This window comes from Urocitellus parryii, chromosome 11 (genome assembly GCF_045843805.1).
Source record: "Urocitellus parryii isolate mUroPar1 chromosome 11, mUroPar1.hap1, whole genome shotgun sequence".
Lineage (NCBI taxonomy): Eukaryota > Metazoa > Chordata > Mammalia > Rodentia > Sciuridae > Urocitellus > Urocitellus parryii.
Genome location: NC_135541.1, coordinates 14,853,181 through 14,878,656, shown reverse-complemented (window position 1 = coordinate 14,878,656; position 25,476 = coordinate 14,853,181). Strand labels below are relative to the sequence as shown.

Sequence of the window (25,476 nt, the reverse complement as noted above, 5' to 3'; positions counted from 1 at the left end):
TTCTAATCTGCTCGGATTTCACCCTAAATTTAAAGAGAACCACCGAATAAGCAGGGAAGTGACAAGGTCACCGTGACCATTCTGAAGCAGGGGGGGCTCTTGGACTACTAAATGGCCGCCCCCGTCTAGTTCCCCGTACCCACAGGCTGTGGTTTGCTACCATCATAAACAGGGCTTAGAAGGAGGTGAATTCTCTTAGGTTCATTCCTGGAAGTGGGAGCTTTGAGTGAGCCAAATTCTAAGGCTTTTGGTCTATCCCAAGATTTCTGAAGACTCGTCTGGATGAAACTGAATTAGGTCCCCCACAGCTCTTGCGAATAATTAACCCGAACCCTAAGATTTCTGGCAGCTTCCCGGCGGATTTTGAAACGCTTCTAACGATTGGTCAATGACTTTCCACGGCCAAGAAACGGGAGACGCCATTGGCTGGAGGTAGCGGGCGGACTCGGAATGTTAGTCCTGTGGTTGCCGTAGCGACCGGGAGGCTGGGCGGTCCAGATTCAGTACCCCTGACCCACAGGTAGGAGGCGGTTCCAGTTAGGGGCCGGTCCCTGAGGTCCTGAGGAGGAGAACGGCGCAGCCCATGGGACGCCCCCGGAGATCCGCAGCCCCCGGGTGCGTACGGAATCCCAGGGCCCCTTCCCGGAGGTGTGCCCTCCATGTCCCCGCCTGGAAGTGGCGAGAGCCGCGGCTCGCCTTCTCCTCCCAGCTCCTGTGACTTGCTTCAGCCTTTGCAAGTGCACAAACGTTTGGGGGGTCCCGTGCCGGGTGGTGGGAAGAGCCGCAGGTTGCCGAGCGCTCACCCCCGGTCCACCCACACCATCGGCTGCCCCTCAGCAAATGCCTTTCCTGTTTGGAGACTTGATTTACCCGTTTGTAAGACGGAAGGGTGACACTGCAGTCTAATGGTCACTAGGCGGCCGCTAGAGTGCCTTCCAGCCCTCTGACACACTTTCTCAGTCTAAAAAACATACCTAAGGGGGTTATTAATCTGAGAGTGCTTTGAAAAATGTAAAATGCTTCCAAGATGTTTGATAGCATATCACTAAATCGTTAAAATCAACTGTAGTCAAAACTACTTAGGCAAATTCCATAAAATTCCACATAAAGTAACAGTCTAGCTGGCTTAGTATATGTACTAATGTATCTTGATATACCAATGTACATACCTATCTATATACGTATGATATATTGATATGCCAATATATACTTAGTGCATATTGATATACCCTCTACAGTAATATGTGTAAAGGTATCATCTATAATACTATAGTATAAATGCATAAATTATGATAATACTGTAGCTATAATAACATATAATAATATTTTGTAAAAAGAGATGGTAGAATGAGAGCATGCCTATTGTTATAATTATGTGAGTTAAATATAGAATCTAGTTCTGGGAAGATCATAAACAAATCAATGAATGATATACAAAATAAGATGGGGTAGTGAAAAGTGCTTTCAAAGAAATAAAGTAGAGTAAGGGTCTGGAGACAGATGGGCTGGTGCTTTTTAAGAAAGGGTGGTCAGGGAAGACATTCCTAAGAAGGTTTGTTTGCAGAAACCTAGACCATTTTAATGACAGGAATGTTGTCCATAGAGCGAGAACAGGTAGTCTCCATGCCACAAGGGAGATATTACAGAAGCCTGGGGAAGAGGGTTAGTCTTTAGTCTTCACAACTGCTTTCAAATTCTTGAAGTCTAGTCATATAGAGTATCTCACTGTGACTCACAATAAGAAAGGCACTTACTTTACATTATAACCCAGAGCGCACACAAACACACAAAAGTTTCACAAACATGGTCAATCTAAATTTTGAAAAATCACCAATGAAGAAGAGAAATAATATTTATTCTGAATAGTTCCAAGGTTAGAAGTCAGGTGGGTTAAAGAGACAGAGGGGGGGGGTGCGGTGGGGAGGGAATTCACTTTGATACAGGAAGGAACTTTCTAGCAATTAGAACTGCCCAACAGTGATGCCTCATTGAATTTTCAAACTGCATTCTGAAGAACCTTAGCATTCTGTGAAAATTCAAAACAGTTTCAAATATTTGCTTTGTATTTTGGAACTGTATGCAACATCTAGCTTTTCTCATGGTGACTCAAGTGCAGTAAATGTCAAACTTTGCATGTTAACGTTTAGTGTGTGCCGCCTTAGACGTTTCCCTGGAGGTCAATTGTGAGCAGAGGTCAGCCTTCATGGGTTGGAAGCCTGATTCCACCTTACTCCTCGTATGACCTTGGACAAGTCACCAAAAGCTTCCCTCTAAACTTCAGCCCTCTTGTGTGTAAAACAGTGGTGGCACCTCACTCGATTTCTGTAAGGATTGTGTGAAGTCTCTGTACAGGGGGCCGTAAGTGCTCCATAAATGATAGCTATTATTTGAAGCTGATATTACAAAGTCTCTGTTTATATTAAATCCTAACGTCATACGAGCCTCCTGAGGTCAGGCTGCATTAACTGCTTCAGTGAATCATCATGCTAATCCTCACAAGTGTCCTGAGAGAGGAAGGTGCTCTCATCCTTTCCAGTTTAGGAAGGAAGAAATGAGCCCAGAAAACTAGACCTATTAAGTGGCAGGACTAGAACCCTGACTGCTGCACCTGGGAATTGCTTAAATCGATGAGTTGGTCAGGAGGAAGGTGTATCTTCTCTGCTCTTTCTCAGATTCGAGGCCCATGACAACCTGTCATGAACAGTTGTACCAACAAGTACCCCAGTGAGGCACCCCTGAGCAGTGCTCCGTTCACACCTGGGCTGCACCAACTCCCCTCTCGACTTCCCAGGTAGGTTGGGGAGGGCTGGGAGGTAGCAGTGCTGTCGTTGGGTGGCAGGGATAGCGATTGTTTTGAACGTTTCCAGAATTTCTAACAATTTTGCAACACTTTGATAATTTGGATGCATTATTATTATAATAAGAGAATAATTTTTAAAAAATATTTTTTAGTTGTAGGTGGACACAATGCCTTTATTTTTATTTGTTTATTTTTATGTGGTGCTGAGGATCAAACCCAGTGCTTCACCCATGTTAGTCACACACTCTACCACTGAGCCACAACCCTAGCCCCAATAAGAGAATAATTTTAATCACCCATAATTCTAGAATACTGATGCATTTTTTTTTTAGTAACAGTTTTATTGAAGTTAGGGAAGAGGATGGTTTTTATTGAAACAATCAGCACTGAAGGGTTTGTGAACGGGGTTGTTTTTCTAGACCGTTAAAGATATTGTTACAGTGGAGTGGCGATTGTGCTGTGATCATTATTGATTTTTTTTTCTGTTATTTTGAATCTCTTAATTTTCTTGGAGGGTAATACCAAGTAATTCAATTAAATATTAAATTTTTAGTATAGATTACCAACCAAAGAAGGTTGAGAAATGTGGCTGAGGGTGACAGAACAAAGTAAGGAACAGATGCCTGGGGGAGGGGGTCTAGTTTAGCATAAAATTATTTATTTAATCCTTCTTTCATTAGTATTTACAAATAGTATAAGTTCGGGGCCGGGGAGTGGGCAAGATTAAACCCAAGTCCACTCATGAAAAAGTGAACCCTGGAAATTAGACTGTCTGTGCTGATGACAACTAAAAAGTAGACCCATGTGTAAACTCTTTTTAGATGTCAGAGAACAGCAGTGCCACACAGCAATTCCTGAGGCTAGAAAAGCAAAATGAGCCCTACAGTCGTCCCCACTAAGACTGTAGACAGTTTCCAGGCCACATTATTAGGGTGGAGGGAGTGATACAAAGAAATTCTGGATTTCTGAGTTGAGGGGTGCTACAGTTTGGATCTTGAATGTACCCCAAAGGCCCATGTGTTGAAGGCTTTGTTCCCAGACTGGCGCTATCGGAAGGTAGCAGAACCCCCAGGAGCAGTGGCCTAATGGAAGGAAGTTGGTTGCTGGGGGCGTGCCCTTAAAGAGGATATGGGGCCTCTGGTCCCTTCCTGTTTCCCTTGGCTTTCCATCTGCTATGAGTGAACAGGCCTCCTGGGCCATGTGTTCCACCATGGCGTTCGGTGCTGCCACAGGTCCAGAGTGACAGGGCCAAGCAGCTACGGATTGAAACCTCTGAAACTGCAACTCCAAATAAGCTTTTTCTCCTTTTATGTTGATTATCCCAGGTATTTTGTCACAGTGACAGAAAGCTGACTAACAGAAGGAGTTAGAGATCAGAGTTTCAGGGAGGCTAAAGAATCTAGAATTTACAAGCTGAATACCAGAGGTGGGGAGCTGCAGACAAAAACTTCATAAATCTAAAGAGGGGTCTCCCCAAGTCTTCGGCTGAGTAATACTCTGCTCATGCATGAAAAGAAACTAAGTCTGGGGCAAAGAGCAGCAGGCTGAGTACTTCTGGGGCTACTCAGAGCGGTGACATTTCATGTTCCCATGAACCAGAATGGAGAGGCATTGGATTAGAGAGGGGCTGGGGAGAGTCACAGTAGCACATGCCCTACTAGTTCCCAGGATAAAAGGTGCTCTGCACCTTTCAGAGTTTGAAATCCTGGAAGGATCATCTACAAGTTACTGAGAAGTCCGCCAGAGGCAGGGGAGTACAACATTCTTTTCAAGAATACATCACAGTGCATCACTCAGCAATGCAATTCACAATATCTAGTCCCCACACAAAATCGCCATGAGAAGACATGGAGAAATATAACCCACGTGCTGGGGAATAACCCATCAATAAAATAGTCCCAGAAATGACAGAGATTCTAGATCTAGCAGAAAAGGACCTTAAAGCAACTATTACAAATCTCACAAATATGCTCAAGGACGTAAAGGAAAACGGGAACACGACGAGGCTAGGAATGGAAGAGGCTTTTTTTTTTTAACTTAAAAAATTGTTTTTAAAACAAAATAAAAGTTCAGTTGATAGCATATGCAGAAGCTTAGACACTATGGAAGGTCAGAGAGAGAGAGAGAGAGAGAGAGAGAGAGAGAGAGAGCGAGCGCCTGAAGACATAGTGATATAGGAAAGGAGAGAGAAAGCAGAAAAAAAAAAGTGGCTGAAAAATAAAATAAAAGATTAAAAAAGTAAAAATAAAAATGAAAAAACAAAACAAAACAAAAAAACCAGAAACAACCAGTGGCTGAAAGTTTTCCAAATTTGATGAAAACTATAAGTGTATAGATTCAGGAAGTTCAGTGGAGCCCAAACATTTAAAAGCATTAAAGAAAATTATGCCATTAAATCAAATGGCCAAGGGGTAATTAGAGTAGTTAAATCATAGAAAGTAAAACGGTGGCAGCCTGGGGGGTGGGGGGGGGTCGGGGGTGGGGTGGGGAATATGGAGGAAGTACCATCTTGTAGGAAACACCAAGAAGAGTTTCAGTTCTGCAAGATGAAAGATTGATAGAGCTACATGGTGGGGATGGTTGCACAATATTATGAATTGAATTCCAAATTCCACTGAACTGTATACTTAGAAATGGTTAAGATATTGTTTCCAATTAAAATAATAATCACTTAAAATTTTTTTTTAATTTCAAAGATATGGAAATGGGTAATATGGTTAATTTTTATGCTGTGTGTGTGTATTTCAACACAATAAAAAATTGGAAAACATCAAATTGCTGAATAAAAGTGATAAACAAAAGATTAAAAATAGGTAAATAAAAAGATATATTAATGGGCCGGGGGTTGTGGCTCAGCTGAAGAGCACTTGCCTAGCTCGTGTGAGGCCCTGATTCAATCCTCAGCACCACATGTAAATAAAAAAAATAAATAAATAAAGGTATTGTGTCGACCTACAAGTAAATTAACCAAATATATTTTTTAAAAAGATATATTACTTACAGAGGAGAAGAATTACAATAGACTTCTCATAAAAAAATTATGCAAGTCGGAAAACAATGGATGAATATATTTTAAAGTGCTAGGGGGAGTTGATAGGAGGGGAAAAACCTGATTAATCCAATGGCCAGTGAAAATAACTCTCAAAAAAATGAAAGAAAATGATGACCATTTCAAACAAACAAAAACCTAGAAAATGTATTATCAGAAGATCTGCTTTGCAAGAAATGCTAATAGAAGTTCTGTAGATAGAAGCACAATGATGCCAGACAGAATCTTGGATTTACACAGGATTAAAAAGCACCCAAGGGCTGGGGATGTGGCTCAAGCGGTAGCGCCCTCGCCTGGCATGCATGCGGCCCGGGTTCGATCCTCAGCACCACATACCAACAAAGATGTTGTGTCCGCCGAGAACTAAAAAATAAAAAAAAATAAAATAAAATTAAAAAAAGCACCCAAAATGGTAAACATCAAATACATTTATTCTTATTTTAATCTCTTTAAAAGATAATTGAGTGGTTACATAAAAAATGTGAGACTCATAATATGTAGAACTATTTTTTTTTCAGTTGTAGTTGGACACAATACCTTTATTTATTCATTTTTATGTGGTGCTGAGGATCGAACCCAGGGCTTCCAACATGCTAGGCGAGTGCTCTACCACTGAGCCACAACCTCAGCCCATAGAACTACTTTTATTTCTATGTACTATCAATAAACAATTGGAAATTGAAATTTTTTAAAATTCCATTTCCATGACAAAAATATGATTTATCTCTAAGATTCAATTTAACAAAATATGTGCAGTATCTGTACACTAACTACAAAATATTGCTGAGAATTTTAAAAAGACCTAAACCTAAGCAAGGCACAGTGGCGCACACCTATGATCCCATTGATTCAGGAGGCCAAGGCAGGAGGATCCCAAGTTCAAGGTCAGCCTGGTCAATTAGGGAGCCCCTGTCTCAAAATGAAAAATAAAAAGGGCTGAGGATGTGGCTCGATGGTAAAGTGCCCTGGGTTCAACCCCCAGTACCAAAAAAAAAAAAAGGTTAGATCCCCAACACTGCAACAAACAAACAAAAACACCGAGGAAGGAAATGTTGGTGAATGTTGGTGAGGATTTGGAGCAATGGAAACAAATCATGATACATGCAACAGTCTGGAAGATTTCCAAGTGAAAAAAGACAGACATGACAGTACTTAATGACCGAAAGCATTTATATCAGGTGGGGCGGGTACTGACTGCAGAAGAACTTGGGAATTTGTTTGGGATGAAGGTAAATTTAATATCATGGTGGTATCATTAGGGATTGAACCCAGGGGTACTCTGCTGCTGAGCTGTACCCCCAGTCCTTTTTATTTTTATTTTGAGATAGGGTCAACACTGTGAATTTTTATCGTATGTCAGTTATATCCCAGTAAAGCTCAATCTGTAAGACGAAAATAAAATTCAGAGCTTTAAGTAGCTCTGTCAGCAACATCAGCAGTGAGCTCTCGCAGATCTCCTACTGCGGACCACACAGAGTACGGGGGACTTGGGGGTCACAGAACTTGGTGAAGCTCAGCCTCTACCCCACAAGATTTCTCAGTGCAGCCTATAGATAGAACAGAACCCCACTGTGATAATACCAGTGTGAAATGATCCCTACCAATGTTGCATTTTGCAGTTTTAGGTGCTTAGAAGAAGAGTTAGCAGAGGTTTTCCACAAGCAAATGGAATGCATCACAGAACTTTGCTAACATGGACAACTTTGCACAGAAGGACGAACGCCTTGGTAGACCTTCCAGACACACCAACAAGATACAGAAAGGTCCAGTCAATTTCAATAACTTGTCTGTGCCAGGAGAAGAGGGCTCTTGACAGTACATGAGAGCACACTGGGTGGGGATATAGCAAATCCTGGGTTGTGTCCACCAGCCTCCCTAAAGGATTGCCTTAGCTCCTGCTGCCCTAATGGTGATGACTGGGAAGAAGGACAGGGAAGGGAGGATTCTCCTCAATAACAAAAAAAATTAAAAAAAAAAGGCAGACTTGTTATTTTCATGTATCTGTTAAGAATCACAGTCCTCAAATTTTAGCTGTGTAAGAGATCTTGTCTTCTTTGATTCCTAAAACTCAGTGTAAGTTCTCACCGAAAGCCCCCATTCTTTTGCTTTTAACTGATATCTGGGTTTATCGTTAAAGTTTGTTTCTTACAGGCAGCCGAGAGTTGGGTCTTTCTTTCCTACTTAACCTGACCATCTCTGTCTTTTTTCTGATATTTTAGACTGTTTATATTTAATGTGATTTATTCCTATGTTGTTTAAGTCTGTTGCTTTGTAAATTGCTTTTTATCTGGCCTGTTTATTCTTTCTTTTTTTTTTTTGTCTTTTGTATTGTTCTTATGCTTCTACTTTATCTCTTTTGTTATTGGGAATAACTCTTTGTAGTATTTTTTTTTTCTCATGGTTGCTATAGAGCAAAGTTTAGCAAAATGTGGCCTTTGGGTCAAATCTGACCTACTGCCTGTTTTTTTATAAACAAAATTTTGTTGGAACACACCTATTCCTATTTACTTATGTATCATCTGTGGCTGCTTTTACTCTGGAATGGCAGAGTTGGATGGTTGCAGTGGAGACAATGCAGTTGGCAAAGCCTAAAATAATTACTATTGAGCCCTTTATAGAAAAAGCTCATTGATCTCTATAGAAAACATCTTTAACTTATCACAACCCACCATGAAGTGATGTCCTCACACTTCACATGGAGAAGAGCCTTAAGGCAATGTATTTTAATTTTTCCCTCTGTGGCCTTTGCGTTGTTATCATCAAACATTCTACTTCTACACATAGGTATTATAAACCCCACACGACTTTGTTATTATTTTTGCTTTAAATATTCCAATTGTTTCTAAACCGATTCACGTTTTATATATTTATATTTAAAATGATTGATTGATATTCATAATTTTATATCTTACATATACCCAAATATTCACTCTTTCCAGACTCTTCATTCCTCTTTGTAGATCCAGATTTCCCATTGGTATCATGTTTCTTCTGCGGGAAGGACCTCCTTTAGCGTTTCCTATAGGTCCAGTTTGCTGGTGATCCATTCTTTCCATTTTCATATATTTTAGAATTTTTTTTTGGCCGGGCGCAGCAGCACACATTGATTGTCCTTCTCAGAGATCCCATTCTTCTTTGGCCAATTTCGGTGTCTTGATTGTTTCGTATATTTCACCCATTAATTTTTTTTTTCTTTCAGTCGCCAGAGGGTTTTTTCAGGTCCTGTTTCACGGCGTACTCTCATCAAGAGGGCGACTGGGGCTCTGCCACCTCTGTAGCCAGAGCCTCCATCTCATTCACCTTTCCTTCTCCTAGGAGAATGGCCGCCTTGTACCCTCTTCTAACTCCCCTGTCTTTACTGCCTCCTCTATAACCCTTAGTTAGTTTACAAACTTAGGCTTTTAGAAACCAAAGTCTTGCAGCTGCTCTGCTCTTTGACTTGCTGGAGCGCATCCTTAAGGCAGAGGGTGCGTCGCCATCACCTACGTAAATGAGGAGCAGTGGCAAAGGGAGGGATCCTGTCGTGCACTGCCCTTTCCCACACTTTCAGCTTCTTCTACGTGCTCCATGCTCAGCCCAGGCAAATGAGGCTAGAGTGTTCCTCTCTCCATTATTTCATCATTCATTTACTGAGTGCTTACCATGGGCCTGGCTCAGGAGGGGGAAGCACAGTGTAGTAATTAAGAGCCTGTGATCATGAGACAAATCATGTTCAAATCCCAGCTATTCTAGTTACGGCTGGGTGATTTGGGTGAGTAACTTAACGCCTCTGACCTTAGGTTCCTCATCTGTAAAGCTGGTTCCTATTAGTACCCCAGAGAAGCTTCTATTAGCATTGAGTTTTCCTCTCTGGAAAGGAGTTTGGCTTTTTCAAAAACTCAAAGACTGCCAGGTGCCGTGAGGCATGGCTGTAAGCTAATAACTTGGGAGGCTGGGGTAAGAGGATGGCAGATTTGAGGCCAGCCTCAGCAACTTAGAGAGGCCCTAAGCAACTTAGTGAGACACTGTCTCGAAATAAAAAGTATAAAGGACCGAGGATATAACTCATGGTAAGGTACCCCTGGGTTCAATCCCCAGTGCTGGGGGGAAAAAATCAGAGACCAAGAAACCAGCCTGCAGGATCGTTTTCATGCAAACACACACCGATGCTGTCCACCCACACCCCTCTCCTTTCCCTTGGCCATCTGGTTCCGCGGCCACGGTATCTTCTCCCTGAGGCTGAGGATTCTGAGGATGCTGATGCTTTGGCTGACTGCTGTGAACAGCCCAGAGACAGGATGGACCCCCTCAAACCTGGCTGGGGTGTCAACACCACTGAGTGGGGAGGGGTCTCGGGAGGGTGTGAGAAGGTCCCTCACTCACACATGAGGCTTCCTGGGGTGGGGGGTGAGCAGGACAGGCCTTGACTATTCCAAAATGGTTTGGGGGCAGGGAGGCCGCTGGCAGGGGGCCTTGTTAGGTTATGTTAGGGGTGGGGCTGGGGGGGGCAGGGGCTTTCATGGTTTGAATTGAGGAATGTCCCAGAAGGGAGCACAGGGCCCTGTCATCAGCCTGCCCCCGGCCAGGTGGGGTGGAGGGGAAGAGGGAGGGGTGGGGCTCAAAAGCCGTCAGCCCTGTGCTGAACTGGAAGGTTGGAGTTTGTAATCCACCTGTTCAGCAGATGGACACTGTCAAGTTCCAGCCACTGGGACAACTTCCCGGACGCGGGGAGGGGGACACATCGTCTGAGCACTTCCACGCCCAGCCCCGACATCCACAAGCCTGGTTTTCTGGAAGTACCCCCTTTCTGCTTTTGAACCCCACGTCTGCTCAAAGCACCTGCCTTGCCGCCCGGCTCTGGGGTTCCCTGAACCTCTGCAGATCTCTAGGTGACCGACCCCGGTCCCTGAGGACTGAGAGCCGTGGCTCTGTCCCCTGCCTTTCCCCTCTTCCAGACGGTCATCCTTCCTGTCACATCCTTCCTTTTGCCTGTGACTGATGCTTCAGTGTGCTTATGGGACCACATCTCATTGGTGTGAGACTGCAGAGGGGGAAACCCCAATAACTCACCAAAAGGGAAAGAGAAACACGTGGGGAAGACTTTTTTGAAAATTCCGTTTCATGTTGGTCTCTTGTCAAGAGGCAAGTTTCACAGGGTGTGATGGCACACGCCTGTCATCCCAGTGGGTCAGGAGGCTGAGGTAGGAGGATTGAGAGTTTGAGGCCAGCCTCAGCAACTTAGGGAGGCCCTAAGCAATTTAGTGAGACCCTGTCTCAAAGTTAAAAAAAAAAAAAAAAAAGGGCTGGGGATATGGCTCAGTGGTCCAATCCCCAGTACAAAAATAAACAAATAAAAGGCAAGTTTCTCTTCTATTCCATTTAAAATAAAACTTTAGTGTCCACCTCTGTGTTTTCTGTATTTATTTGTCACTTCATTTTTTGGTGCTGATTTTTATTTTGTTTTTGTGGTTTAGGTTTTACTGCTGCATATCCAACAAAACCCTCCATTCCTTTTAAATCACAAATTCCAGTAGCTCCAGAACAAGAAAAAAAAGGATTTAACAGTCAAGCCAAGAGATTTTATCATAAGCAGGTAATGACACTGAGTTGGAGGTGGGTTATTTGGGGATTTTAGCCTGAAGACATGTTGTGAGTCTCCCTGTGAACAGCAGAGGGCAGTGTCGTCAAAGGAGTCACAGCCTCCTCTGCTGCGGCCATTGGGGGGCGCTGTAAGACTGTCTTGGGACATGACAGCAGCCTTTTCTGGACCCATGGTGTCAAAAATATTGAAGGGAACCACATATCTTTAAAAAGTATATTTGAAGATCATGAAAATATAAAATTCCCCCAATCCCATGCGTATTCAGCTAAGAAAAAAAGTCTCACTCTAGTCCATATTACATGGGAAGAAATCACGATTTTCTTCAAATAACATGAGGGAGGAGTCTAATAAATTTAGAATTACCTTCGTGAGGAGGCCCGCACACCTTTTCCAAAAAGCTACCTTAGGCCATAGCTCACGACTGCGCTCCTCCATCTGCACCCTCTTCCGCACATTCCTGTGTCTCCCTACCCTCTTTTCTACTTTGGGGATTCTGGGGCCTGGCCTTCTCCCCTCTCACCAGCAGGGGCCGAGGCAACTCCATGGTTCATTCCCTCGTGGAATCAAGACCCGGAGAAGAACCCTCCTCTGGAGAAGCGATGGCCTCGGTGACCTTGTGCTGTCTTCTAAATGGGGTCATCCTGCCACCTTGCCCAGGTGGCAGGGGGGACAAGGAGGTCTAGGATCTGAACAGAGGCGAGGAGTGAAGCTGAGAGCCGCGGGCTTCCTCAGCCTGGTTCCTCCCCCGTGGGCAGGAGTGAGGAGCCAGAGAGCGCGGGCAGCTCACTCGAGATATTTCAGGATTTTAAGAAGCAAACAATAAGGAATATTGTGCACACCCCCATCCCCCCCACACACCCGCATACTTTTTAAAATTACTTGTAGATTTCCCCAAAGAGGATCAATATTTGCTCAGGCATTTTCTCTCCTTTCTAGTTTCTCTGGATCTCAGCTGCCAGGCCCTTCTCCACTGCCATCTGGGTTCCCACGTGGCAATCTCACCACACCATAACGTCCCTCTACAGGGTGTTTGCAGCCCGGCCTCACCGCTGATTGACCCCTGCCATGTGTCAAATCCCTTCTAGGTTGTTCCTCTCCTCCGCAGAACAATGCTAACAGGGAGGGTTTATTATTTTAATTTAACAGAAGAGGAAACTGAGTCTTAGGGAGCTAGAGTGACCCGCCCAAGGTCACACACACGAAGGGTTGGGCACAGAAGAGGCCCTCAGTAAATATTTGCTGACTCAGCGTTGGAAGAATTAGCTCTCAGCCCAGGCCCAGCTCACTCCAAAGCCTCTTGCGCTTTCCACACTGCACCACGCCTGCTTCTGTGGCCTGCGAGGCCATAAATTTGGCTGATGAAAGTCAGCATGTGTCTAAGAAAGGGCGCTGGCAACTAGAGCTCTGGCCAGGGCGAGATGTGAATGATTGGGTCTGGAGACGCAGGTCCAGAGGCCTCAGAGGCCCGACTTTGATAAACTGTCATTTAAAACACTAGCATTTTCAGAACATTTTCTACCAAAGAAGCCAGGGTGGCAGCCAGCCAAAGCTACAGGCAGCATCAAACACAGAGACAGTGCGCTCGGAAGCCGCACTTTTCGAATATGGCGACCCTACGTATTTGAACTTGATGTTAAAAGCATGGAGGTTAATGGGAAGGACATGGGATCCCAGATCAGGCCCCCCCCCCCCCGCCATGTTCCATTCCGTCACTGGGTGCTGTCACACCAGCCGTGTGTCTTTTCCAGGCTTCAACTTCCTCATCTGAAACATAGAATTCAGGTCATATGTAGACACAGAAAATCAACAGAGCACTGAGAAGCTAAGGAGCTTGTAGAACATCACCCAGTAATTTAGTGAGGCAATGCGAGTTATTAAAAGGCCTCCCCGCCCTCCTCCGGACAGGAACGTCCACACCCTGAGCCTGAGCTCATCCCTGGCCTGAATCCTCACCTCCCGTCGGGGCCCACTAGTGTGTCTGGAGCACAGGGAATGGCTGCCTCCGGAGGGCGCGCCTTCCTCCCCAGGCCAACTGTGCAAGGCTGTGGCCTCCTGGCCAGCTCATGGTCCCCAGGAGAGGGCCGCTAGGGGCAGGAGTCCTTCGCAGGGCTTGGTGTCTGCACGAACAGTCTGTGCGGCTGGACCTTCTCTACCTGTGTGCAGCTGGGCTGGTCCTCTGCACTCAGGCCGAGCCAGGCCTGCATGTCACCACCGAGCACAGCCCCGGGACCTGCTGGAAGTTTGCTCCCATTCCCCTTTTCATTCCCAATTCACCCTAGATGGAGGGCACCTTTTCCCAAGCTGTGTGGCCCCAAGGACGGGGTAAAGCACATCTGTGAACCAGAGAAAGCCAAGCTGAGGCTGCTGCCTCCTCTGTCCCTCCCTGGGGTGCCCATGGGGTTCAGGAGCAGTTAGAAAACCACAGATCTTGCCACCCGCCCTCCCCCACGCCTTGCCTCTGCAGGTTTGCGGGTGGTGAGGGACGTGTGTCCCAGAGAGGGTGTGTGCCCTGGGGAGACACCAGCTCTCTTACCTGTTGGTCTGTACTCTCTACACTTCTTGGGCCACAGTCAGACTCGGTGGAAGTGCTCTCGCTCTCTCTCTCTCTCTCTCTCTCTCTCTCTCTCTCTCTCTCTCTTGGCAGTACTGGGGATTGAACCCAGGACCTTGTGCATGGGAGGCACAAACTCTGAGCTAGATCCCCAGCCCCCTCGGTGGCAGCTCTGTAGCCTTGGGTGAAGTCAAGGGTGGATGGACACATTGTCCTGAGACCAGGAAACTAAGGCCTTTGTCAAAAGAAGCTCTTCCTGGGGAAACTTTGAACTTGCTGGCAATTTTGCCAGTAGATCAGCCGCAGGCCAGAGCTGCTCCCCCTCAGGCCTGGCCTCCCCCTGTTACACACCCCAGCCAGAGCGACCCTGGTCCGTCCACCTTGTGCTCATCTGAGAAACACCAGCTAGTCAGCCCAGAGCCGGGTGGATCACCTTGCTGATCCAGTGGGGCCTTTAGCCAGTGGTTCTGCAGAGCCTGCATTTTCCAAGCCAGAAGTTGGTTTGACAAACCAGTGATTTGGTAAAAAGTACTAATCGGGCAGAATTTTAATATCGGACTGGATGAAAATGTGACTGGCTCTCAGCTCTGGAAGTCCTGCCATGTCTCTGCTCCCTCCCTCCCCTCCCTCTCTCCCCTCTCTGTGCCCAGTCTGAGGTCAGGTGACTATGGCTTGTCGTCCATCTTGGCACACGCAGAGGTGCCCATCCAGGAATTGAATGCTTCAAATGAGCTTCAAAGCGCTTTTCAACCAGATGCTGCATGGAGGTACGCTGGGTGAGACGATGGGGACACACCTGCCAATCATTCTGCCAGTCCACCCTGCAGACCTCTGGCCCCCCGGCAGGGTCCTGACCCCCTCAGGCTCTTGCAGCCCTGTGAAGAGCAGCGATGGGGATGATGACTGTGGCCTCCATGCTCTGTCACTGTCCTGCCCCCTTCTCACGCCAGCCTCTCACCAGGACACAGTCATGGGGACAATAGTTTGGCCTCTGGCACGGGCTCAGTGCAGCTCTCCAGAGCAGTCAGCAGAGCCCTGGCGACTGTGACTCTCTTCCCCTTTCGCTCCCCACGCCCGTTTTCGTTTCTTTGTTTGTTGGGTTTTGCTTCTGAGATGGTCTCAGCCAAGAAGCCAAGGGGTGGCCAAGTTCACACCCTCCCAACTTAACTCACCACTGTCACAAAACATTAGTCACCTGAACTGTCATCCCGCAGGGAAAGGCTCTGGATTTTTATCATCCGCCCAAAGAGCCACCCCCTCCAAGGAATTGTGGGAGAAAACCTGGATCCCCCGAAGCTGGCTGTCACCTGAAGGTCACCCCGCTGTCCCCTCTGCCAGGAGCCTTTGCCAGACCCTGTGGTTTAAATACTCCTGCCCTGGCCAAGTTCACGTTACCACTGGCCAAGTCTATTTTCAGCAGCTCGGCTCACAGGTGCCACGGGCCAGCTGCAGCCTACTGCTGCCGGGAGGCCTCTCCGTGGACACTCATTAAGAGCAAAAGGGAGCACTGTTTCCTCCAGGCCCAGAGGTGACAGTCCTCTTCCTGCTTGCCCTGGGCTCAAGCCAGTTTGCAGTGTGGCAGAGTTAAAGTATGACTGAGGTCCAGTAGGGTCAGATTTCACAGATTAAAATCCAGGTCTTCAGTTCAATTAGAGTGTGGGATAGCTATTTTATTAGTGTAAGTAGGCCCCAAATGCTACATGGGATATGCTTACACTAAAATAGCTATTGGTCGTTTATCTGAAATTCTGACTGAGCTGGGCACAGTGGGTCGGCGCATCCGTCCACATTTTGTGTTTCATCTAGCCACCCTGGCTCCCCAGGGACACGAGTGCTCAGAAAATTCTTGGGAAGAGAGATGTCAGGTTTGAGCAGAGGTGGTAGACTGGGACCTAGATGTGTGGTTTTTTGGTCCCTTTTTTTAAAAAAATTATATGTATATTTAGATATAATACCTTTTATTTTATGTCTTTATATTTTTCCAGTGCTGAAGATTGAACCCAGTGTCTCCCACACGCATTGATCCACAGCCTCAGCCCCTCTTCTGTCCCTAGTTTAAACCTAGGAGAGCCACACACTTCCTGCTGCAGTTTTTCCTAGATTCAGGGACTCTGGAGGCTCAGTGGCATCCAAGGCCCAACACCTTGGATTTAGAGAGAGAAGCTAAGGCCCAAATAGGTGACTTGTGCCAGGTCATGTAGCTGGTGGCCGCAGCATTTCCTCTGTGCCGGATGCTCTGACCCTTGCCCCGTGGCAGGTGGGCAGGGAGGTGATTTATAGATAATGACAGTCCCTGGTGGACAGAAGGGGAGCTGACTGCAGGGACAGGAGCCGGCGAACCCAGACACCGGCGCCCAGGCTGAGGGTGGAGAGGACCTGGTGGTGGGCGCAGGTGTGGGGGCTGCAGGAGTGAGGACGCGTTTCTCTAGGGAGCTGTTTGCAGGGTGAGCTCCCCCCGCGAGCGCTCCCTGGGTGTGGGGCACCGTCCCGATACCTTACGGCACTTGCTCATTTAATCCCCATTTTAAAGACGAGAAGACCCCAGGTCACGTGATCAGTAAATGTCAGAGCCAGAATTTGAACCCACACAGTCTCACCGTGTTCTCAGTTCAACTAGATTTAACTCTTACCCACGGAACCAGACTAATGCTCCGATGAGATTGTGAAGGAAAAACAGGGAAAGTCACAGGGTTAGGAGTCAGGCATTGCGGTCTCCGTGCTGGTTAGCAGCACTTGTCAGACTGGAAAGTCCTCGAAGGCCTCTTTCTGCCCGAGGAAGGTGGTCAGGGCAGGATGTAGCTGGGCGGCAGGGACTGGAGATGGCAAAATCCAAGTCTGGTGCCTGGGTTCAAATCTGGGGCCCAGCTCTTAGTAGCCATGAGCCCCACTCCTCTGGACCCCACTTGCCTTAATGTGGCTCTGATAGTGCGTCCACTGCCAGGGCCGGGTGAGGCGTAAAGGAGACAGCGCCACGCACATCACGCTGAGGGCAGGAACTGTCACTTAGGGCAGTGGGACTGTGGGCGAATTCACCTCCCTGTGCCTCGGTGTCTGTGGAATGGGGTGGTGCTGAGACCCAGACAAGCTTGGAAAAGCCCCGGCACCAAGTAGGTGCTCAGTAAACGCTTGCCACGGTGAAGCCTCCTCGTCATTTGAGCCACTCGCCTGGCCAACTTCCCTCGATGACGTTTTCTTCCGCCTGGTGACTAGCCTGGGAAATGGTGCAGCTGGACTGCTGTCCCACAGAAGTGGCCGCCTGGCTGCTGTGGCTCTGCTCCTGTCCCTGTCCAGCACAGCTGTGGCATCGAGCACCTGTCCCAGGAGCTGGCCTCCTTTTATCTGGGTTAGAAACGGTCTCCCGTGGGAGGCAGGTCGCCCTGGTTTCTCTTCTCAAGGGCCCAGGAGGAAGCTGAGTCAGGAGGGTGTGGCCACGTGAAACCGTCCCCCTCCCCTTACCCAATCCATACCCGGGACCTGCACACGGGCCTCATCTGGTGTCCCTTTGTACCCTCATTTCTCTAATGACATGAAAAAACCCAACAACATTCTTTGGGAGTTCGATTCGGTGTGGTCCTTGGGAGTCCTGTCCCACGCTCGGTCGCTGAGAGGGACCCTGGGCAAGTTGGGAAATGGTGCAGCTGGACTGCCGTCCCACGGAAGGGGCATTTCTGCCCGTCCAATGGGGTGACAGGCCTGATGTCAACAGATGCCACGCTGGCGGAAAAGCGCCCTGGAGCTGCTGCCACCTAATGCCGCTGCCTTCTCTTGGCTTCCAGGATGACATTCCGGGTCCTGGGTTCTACAACGTCATCCACCAGTCTCCCGTGTTCAACAGCGTCTCACTGTCCAAGAAGGGGACCTGCACCTTTCCCTCCGTGGTGAGAGCCGTCCCCGGGGTGGGGGTCAGTCATTCCTTCCTGCGCCGTGGAGTCACGCCCTGGACGCGGGGCCTTCCTCTCCAGAGGCCTTGCTTCTAATTAGGAGAGGAAATGCCTCCCCAGATTGCACACAGGTAAGTTGGGCCCAGTGTCAAGATAATTTTCTTTTTCCATTGTCACACGTTGCCAGAGTGGAGGGAGAAGCCAGAGGCACATCCAGACCCGATCGTCCAGACCAGTGCTGTCGGCATCAAGCGGGCCAAGCGGGTGTCCTCCTGAGATTTTTAGGCATGACAGGAACACGTCACTCTTACTGTATTTCATCCTCAGATCGATTCTGACCCCTTGCTTGTTCTAATTAGGTTGTTCAGATTATTGAGAAACCTGACAGAACCAAAAAGAAAGCAGGCAGCGGCCTGAATCGTGATCCCTGCTTCTTCCTCCTCGTTTTTGTATGGTGTGGGATTTTTCTCTTTGTGGAGGTCTCTAGACGATCAAATGGAAGAATCAAACTTGAAGAAGGGCCCATGACCCTGACCAGACCTGGGGAAGATGTTCATTTCCTGTTTTTCTTTTTTTTCCCGCTGGCCACAGAACCCAGGACTTCACGCAGGGTCGGCCCTTGCGCTACCCCTAAGCCACATTCCAATTTATAATCATTTTTAAGAAAAGGACTGTCAGCCTTAAAAAGATTTATAAATTGGCAGGAAAAATAGATAGAGTGAGCGAAAGGGCCAAACTGGGGCGAGACTGAGGTAGGAGAGGACAAAACCCATGTACCCTTTGTCCCTCCAGAGGTGATCCTAGTCTCTTGCATAGACGAGCTGTGATTCCTGACGTTAGAACTGACTTTTTTAAAACCACACGCAGGGACCATTCAGGACACGCCGACTGTAGCCACTTCTTATTGGAAGTCAAGTTTGGCAGAGTTGAACATTCAAGAAGCAAAGGCCGCCTTGGGAGTTCCCTCCCCATTACTGAAGGGGCCAAGGACACACGTGTCCCCAGCTAGTCCACATACAGAAGGCCCCTACCTATTTTTTCTGTCCCCACCCCAGGAAAAAGGCTCAAAAGCAATTGGCAAAAGAAGTGCCACCTTACAATGCCCTGGCACAGAGAGGGGACTTAAGAACTGATCCCGACTCAGTGGTGGAGCGCGATGTGACCTCCAGCACGTCACCCTTTGTGCCCTAGTTGTCTCATAAAAGCGGAGCCTCCCTGGAGGCGCTGGGCAGATTGCATGAGTGAAAGGCTCTTTGAAACTGCAAAGCATCGTGAACAGGCTAAATGTTATGATTGTTGCCACCTGAGTCACGAACAGGACTTCCGGCAACACCTAGGTGTTCTCTCCCAGAACCTCTGCACAGGGAGGAGCTCTGCACTTCTTCCTGGGTGCCAAGACGGGGACTGAATTGGAGAACAGCATCCTGTAGGACTAACCTCCAGATGACAAGGCCAGGCCATCTGGGGGAGAGGGGCCCGCGGGTAGCTCTGAGATGATGGAATGTACTCAGGCCTTTCCAAGCTCAGCACCAAACCCTTGGGGGGCTCCCTTCTGTTGAAGGCAGACACCGAGTTGTCCTCCCTTGGGCGGTGGAGGGACTTTGTGTTCATGTTTCCAAACACTTAAGTTCCTGCATCCTTGGGCAGAGGCCCCAGGTGTTGATGCCATCTGTCAGGTGTCCCCGCATCGGCCCAGGGACAATGCCATCTGTCCACCCCTCTTGCAGTGACCCTCACATTGAGCACCTTCTCCACTTCCAGATCCCAAGGCTCTGAGGGAATCAGAGTAGCCCTCACCAGAGGAAGAGGGCCGAGGCCAGGAGGAGTGTGACTTGTGGGTGAGGCTGACCCAAACCTCCGGGTCTATAAATTTTAGAAACTTCCTGGTCACCTGGAACGGCGACAGCCCGCCTTTCGAGAAGACCTGTCATCTCTGTGTTCACAGGGTATCAAGTGCCCCATTAATAGATTCCAAGTCTTTGTTCCAGAATTTCTCACAGGACTGGCTAGGAAGGCAAAGGACACAGGGGGCCTTTCTCTGTGTGCCGGCAGGAGTGACACCGGAGGAGGTAGTGTGTGCTGGAGAGAGGTTCCCAATGCCAGTGTGTGGCCAGGTGGGAGACCGCAGCCCCGCAGGTGAACCAGGGCTGTGGAGGGTGGGCGAGCAAGTCACTCTACGCTGTGCTCCGAGGCTAATCCCGTGACAACACCTTGGAAACTTTGCCTCTACTGGGGATTTTTTAGAATAATTTTTTCCCCAAAATGGAAAACTAATGTCTTTTTAGCCAAAAAGATTCTACGATGGAATCAATTTGCAGTTAGTCAGGGACCATGCCTCTTCACCTACTCCTTTTGGGATGGGGGATCGGTGCAGGTCGGCCGCCTGGCTAAGACTGTCGGTCCCACCGCTTAGCGAGCAGAAGTCCAGTTTCCTCACCCGTAAAGTGGGGGTGATCTTGGGATTCACTCCTCAGTGCAAGGTCCTTGGTAAACAATTGGCCAAATGCAAAGGATAGACCAGGCTATGGGGCCTGAACTTCAACACGTTCTTGGATCAGAAGGAGGCAGAGCTGGCCTCGAACCAGACTAGGCCCTGGCTGAGGACACTGCCACCTCGGGTGGTCCCTAGACCAGGCCTGGGCACCGTCACCACTGAGCACAGAGTGGGGTGGGCCGAGATGGAGCTCCCCCCACTTCTGTGTTCGTGTTTATTGACCCCTGTCCACCTGGGGGAAACCCGGGGCAGTGTTCTCAAGCTTTTAACCATAAAATTATGGGAAATGTTTTATCAGACTCCAATGCCATGCTGTGCCGGGGCAAAGCGATGTTATCGCTGAGTTTCTGTGGCTTTTGTCCCTGTTCATTTGACAAACATTGATTCTGTTTGTTTTTCAACTGAAAATAGTTTATCATGTCTCCATGAAAGGAACGGCCCTGGGTGGGTTGAAACAGCAGGAATATTAAAGGGTTCTAGGAAAGGCAGTGATTGGGGGGGGGGCATGGGTGGAGGCTGGCCTCCGCTACCTTGAAGACTCGAGAATCAGTTCTAAAACTTCCCATCATATAGATTACCCAACCACCCATGAGTCAACCTTAACAGGATTGGGTGGAAATGCATTTATGGCAAAATTATTTTTGCCAAGTCCCAAACAGATGATGAATAATTGGGGTTAATTTACAGATGGAGAACAGGTCCAAACTTGCATTTTCCCAGGGCAGATCCTCAAAGCCTGGGGTCGATGGATCATCGTTACCCCATGGTCTCCCTTTAGAAGGTGATTTTAGATCCAGGACGGGGCACCATCCCTTTGATCTGTCCTTCAGGGCCACAGATGATGTGACAACGCTGATTCCTTTGGCTTCTTCCTCACAGAGCGTCCGCTTGGGCACCATCGTTTCTAAATATCCTGCGGCGAATGCGTACACTATCCCATCAGATTTTATTTCGAAGAAAGACTTCAGTAATTCCTGTTCTAGCATGTTCCAGTTGCCAAGCTTCATGAAAGTTCTCAAATCCGAAACCCCTGCACCCAACCACTACAACGTAAGAACGTCGCACGTGTCTGCTGAGGGCGTGTGGACGCATGGTCGGCTCAAGAGGGGAGGGTGGGCTCGGGGGATGGCATGCGGTGCAGCTGGCCAGTCACTCAGCAGCTGTTGGGGACCGGAGGGGTTCCTGCAGCTAGAGAAGCCTGAGCGGCAGCGGGTCAGGATGGAGCTCAGGGAGACCTCTGCCCCCAGGGACACTGACTGCAATCCTCCCTGTCTGTCAACTGACTTTTCAGGGACAGTTTCCTCACCTGTAGCGATGGGTACGTCCCTTAGCACTCTCCCTGCAGACAGTACGTTTACTGTTCAGAGTCTTGTAGGGAATGTGAACCCCTGTCTTTCCATTTCAGAAGACTGTTTTGTTTTGTTGACACTGTGCTCCACCAGCTGTGTCCATGTTGACAATGCCAGGCAGCATGGACCACAGGCACAGTGCATTCAGGAAGGTTGGGTCCACACCTTGGCTTTGCCCGTCTCTAGGTGGCTCTGGGCAGGTCCTTTAACTTTTCAGGACTCAGTCGAATGATCTATAAAATGGGTGTCTGTGTCAGGCTGGGCTGGAGCTCAGTGGTGGAGCACTGGCACAGCACGTCTGAGGTTCAGTCCTCTGCACCACATGAAAATCAGCAGACAGAGCCCTGCAGTCCATAGACAACGAGAAATTTTTTTTTTAAATGGGTGTATGTGTCCACCTCATAGTGTTAACACAAATATGAAATGAGATAGCCATGCTGGGTGTCTAGCAAAGCACCTGGCCCCCAAGGACCGCATGGTGCATGGAGATGGGTGGGCTGGCCTTAGGCAGGTCCTTCTGCCCCCAGAGCTGCCATCTAGGGTGGCACTAATTAGACTTGCCCTACAGGGTTAGTACCAGGAACCAAAGAGACAACGAATGTGAGAGCACTGTGCCCCGTGTGGGCTGGGCATCGCACGGAGTGTTAATGGTATTTATTGTGCCACATTTCAAACTATTTTGGTCTAAGATTAGTTCATTTTCGATTGTGATATTTATAACTTATATGCATTTTCTGACTACAAAGATCCTGCCCATCTTCTGTGACTGATTCCGTCAATAATGATGTGCTCAAAGCAATACAGGTACCTTCTAGGCCAGCATGACCAGCAGAAATGCCATGGAGACCAGCTAGGTCATTTAAGATCTCCCAGTAGCCACACTGAGATAGAAGGAACAGGAGAAAATAACGTTCATCATGTGTTTTACTTAACACAGCATATCCGAAACATTATTGTTTCAACTTCTAATCAATATATAAATTATTAATTAGGTATTTAAGGAAGATTCTTTTCTTACACCAAGTCTTGAAAATCCAGTGTATGAGCTGGGCATGGTGGCACAAACCTGTAATTCCAGGGACTAGGGAGGCTGAGGCAGGAGGATCCCGAGTTCCAGGCCAGCCTCAGCACCTTAGGGAGGCCCTAAACAACTGAGTGAGACCCTATCTCTAAATAAAAAAGGGCCGACGATGTGGCTCAGTGGTAAAGTGCCCCTGGGTTCAACCCCCAGTGCCACAAATAAATACAGTCCAGCGTGTGTTTTATACTTGGCGCACATCTCAAGTTCAACTAGCCACATTTCCAGGGCAGTGGTCACATGTGGTCAGCAGCTGCTGTCCTGGGCAGCTTCTGCTGTAGGTCTTCCCCTGGGTAACCCGGAGTGAGGCTGGTGGCAGAGGTGAGGGTGGTGGAGGTGAGGATGGTGGAGGTGAGGATGGTAGAGGTGAGGATGGTGGAGGTGAGGATGGTGGCAGAGGTGAGGATGGTGGAGGTGAGGATGGTGGCAGAGGTGAGGGTGGTGGAGGTGAGGATGGTGGAGGTGAGGATGGCAGAGGTGAGGATGGTGGAGGTGAGGGTGGTGGAGGTGAGGGTGGTGGAGGTGAGTGAGGGTGGTGGTGTGCTTTTCATGGACTGAGTGCTGATCAGAGAGTTTTGTATTTATCATATTTAAGACCCACAGAGTCCATGAAATAAGTCATCCCCATCTTAAAGAGGAAGCGGAGGCTCAGCGCGGGGAAGGGAGTTGCTCAAAGGTGTCGTTTTCACGTCAGTGGGCGCGAGGGGAAGCTGGAAATAATCAGGGTCACGCTGTTGTGGCCCTGCCAGGCCTCTCTGCACGAATCCTGGGCCACACTGTGCCAGGCTGGTGACACTGCTTAGACTCCAGCAGGGAACTCAGATAAGAGCCAGTAAATGGCCAAGGTACTCCAGGTGTGGCCGGTCTTGAGAGAGACAGACGTGCAGCCTGAGAGAGTTCATGAGGGGCGGAAGGGTTGGCGTAGCATTCCTTCAGACTTGGTCAGAGATGGCTCAAAGGCTGAGGCCCAGGAACTGAAGGGAGGCCAGAGCTGAGGGAACAGCATGTGCCAAGGTCCGGGACAGCCAAGAACTTAGCCCACAAGGAACTACACGAAAGTCAAAGGCTCTTGTACTGTGAGTCAGGAGAAGGGAGAAAGCGGGTCAGTTTTTAGCCTGTGTGGGTTGACGGGACCTGCGCTCCTCCAGCTGCTCACGGCCAGTGACTGGTGTGGTTCTGGGTAGGTCCTGGATACCAGCAAGGAGACTGTTAAACTAACAGGGCGAGGACAAGGTGTGTCCAAGAAAGCTGTAATGAAGGTGTGGACACTGTGCCTCTGCCATCCGAGGGGACCAGGTGACCTGGGAGACAAGCAGCCAGGACTGGTGTGGCAGTGCTCTGCTTGTGGCTGAGGGTCCGGTGTCTCCCTGTCTGCCTGCTCCCCGGGGCCCAGCTGCACCTCTCCATGACATCCAAGGGGAAACCCCAGCCCTGCACAATGTCCACCTAGAAGCGGCCACTTCCCAAGTCAGAATTTCTTCTTTCTCCCAACAGATGCATCTCGGGCACAGGCTTTTGTTCATCGTTAATTTAACAGGACTCTAAAATAACACGTGCACATCACGAACCGTGTTCCAGCACTCTGGGGGACCCTTACAATTCCACGGCCCCAGGCCACCACTAGCTGTAATCTCCTCCTCTCCCTTGTGGCTGCGTCCTGGGCTTCTCCACGTTGTGGATTCTGGCCGGGGCAATGCTCAGCGCCATTCTCCCTAAACCTGCTGAGTGTTTTCCTAGTCGCATGGGGAAATCGCCCTGCGACAGGGTGTAAAGAATGTTCCCCCTTTGGTGGCTTTCTGTCTGGGTGAAGAAAAAAACTGAAGCCGCTGTTTTGTTTGCAGGAAGCTTTTTTTCTGGCCAGGAGAACAATGGGGGAGTCAGGTGGCCCAGCAGAAGAGTAATCCTGTTAGCCACGGCTCAGCCCGGCCGGGAGGGACCCCCACTTCTCCTCCCCAGGTGCCCTGTCATTCCCTCCGCCCTGGCGACCTGGTCCTCTTTCCTCCACTCATTAGCCTGCCCATCTGGTCTCTTTGTTTGCCCTCTCTGCATGTGGCCTCGCCACCAGGACCCTGGGAAAAGCTAAATTCCTGCACCTTGGCCAACTCCAAATCGCAACGCCATCTGCATTTCTCGAGAAACATATTTATGACAGAGGAGTATCTAGAAAAATCAGACCATCCGCCCCAGCAAATGGTTGCACACATTCAGCAAATATTCCCAGGGCTCACGATACGGTTTTTATTGCGTCTGTTATCTAATGAATTCAGGAGACCGACTGCAAACTGGCATTTAAAATATTTATGATTCATTGGTAACAGAAGAATGATCTTAGATTGCTTTTTCTCTTGTTTGGAGAGTTCTGAACACATTGGATGCTTCCAAATGTCTATTGTGGGCATCAGACAAAATTCTTAATGTCTGGTCGGTCCAGAAAAGTCAGGGCAGGGAGTGCTTGCCAGCGTGATCACAATCGGAACCCGACGATCCTCCGTGCACCCCACATGCTACATTTAAGAGAGGGACTGTTTGGACAGTGAGGAATGCAGCCAGGGATCAGGGTGGGGATGGGAAGCACTAAGTGTCCTGAAAACATTAAAAATAGCAGAAAATGAAATGAAAAGGGTTTGTATGTGTAGCACTATACTTTTTTTTTTTTTTTTTGGTAATGGGGATTGAACCCAGGGATGCTGAAC

At 48.4% G+C, this 25,476-nt stretch overlaps 1 protein-coding gene across 1 annotated transcript in view; it reads left to right on the top strand.

Moving 5' to 3' along the window:
• The first annotated feature begins 473 nt into the window (after positions 1–473).
• Positions 474–25,476, top strand: part of Stpg1 (sperm tail PG-rich repeat containing 1) — a 38,312-nt gene continuing 13,309 nt past the window's right edge. The window contains exons 1-6 of the mRNA XM_026403620.2: positions 474–615; positions 2,673–2,791; positions 7,469–7,612; positions 11,303–11,421; positions 17,758–17,859; positions 21,236–21,406. Of these exons, the coding sequence (XP_026259405.2) occupies positions 7,543–7,612; positions 11,303–11,421; positions 17,758–17,859; positions 21,236–21,406 (462 nt within the window). The 5' untranslated portion in view covers positions 474–615; positions 2,673–2,791; positions 7,469–7,542. The remainder of the gene's footprint in view (positions 616–2,672; positions 2,792–7,468; positions 7,613–11,302; positions 11,422–17,757; positions 17,860–21,235; positions 21,407–25,476) is intronic.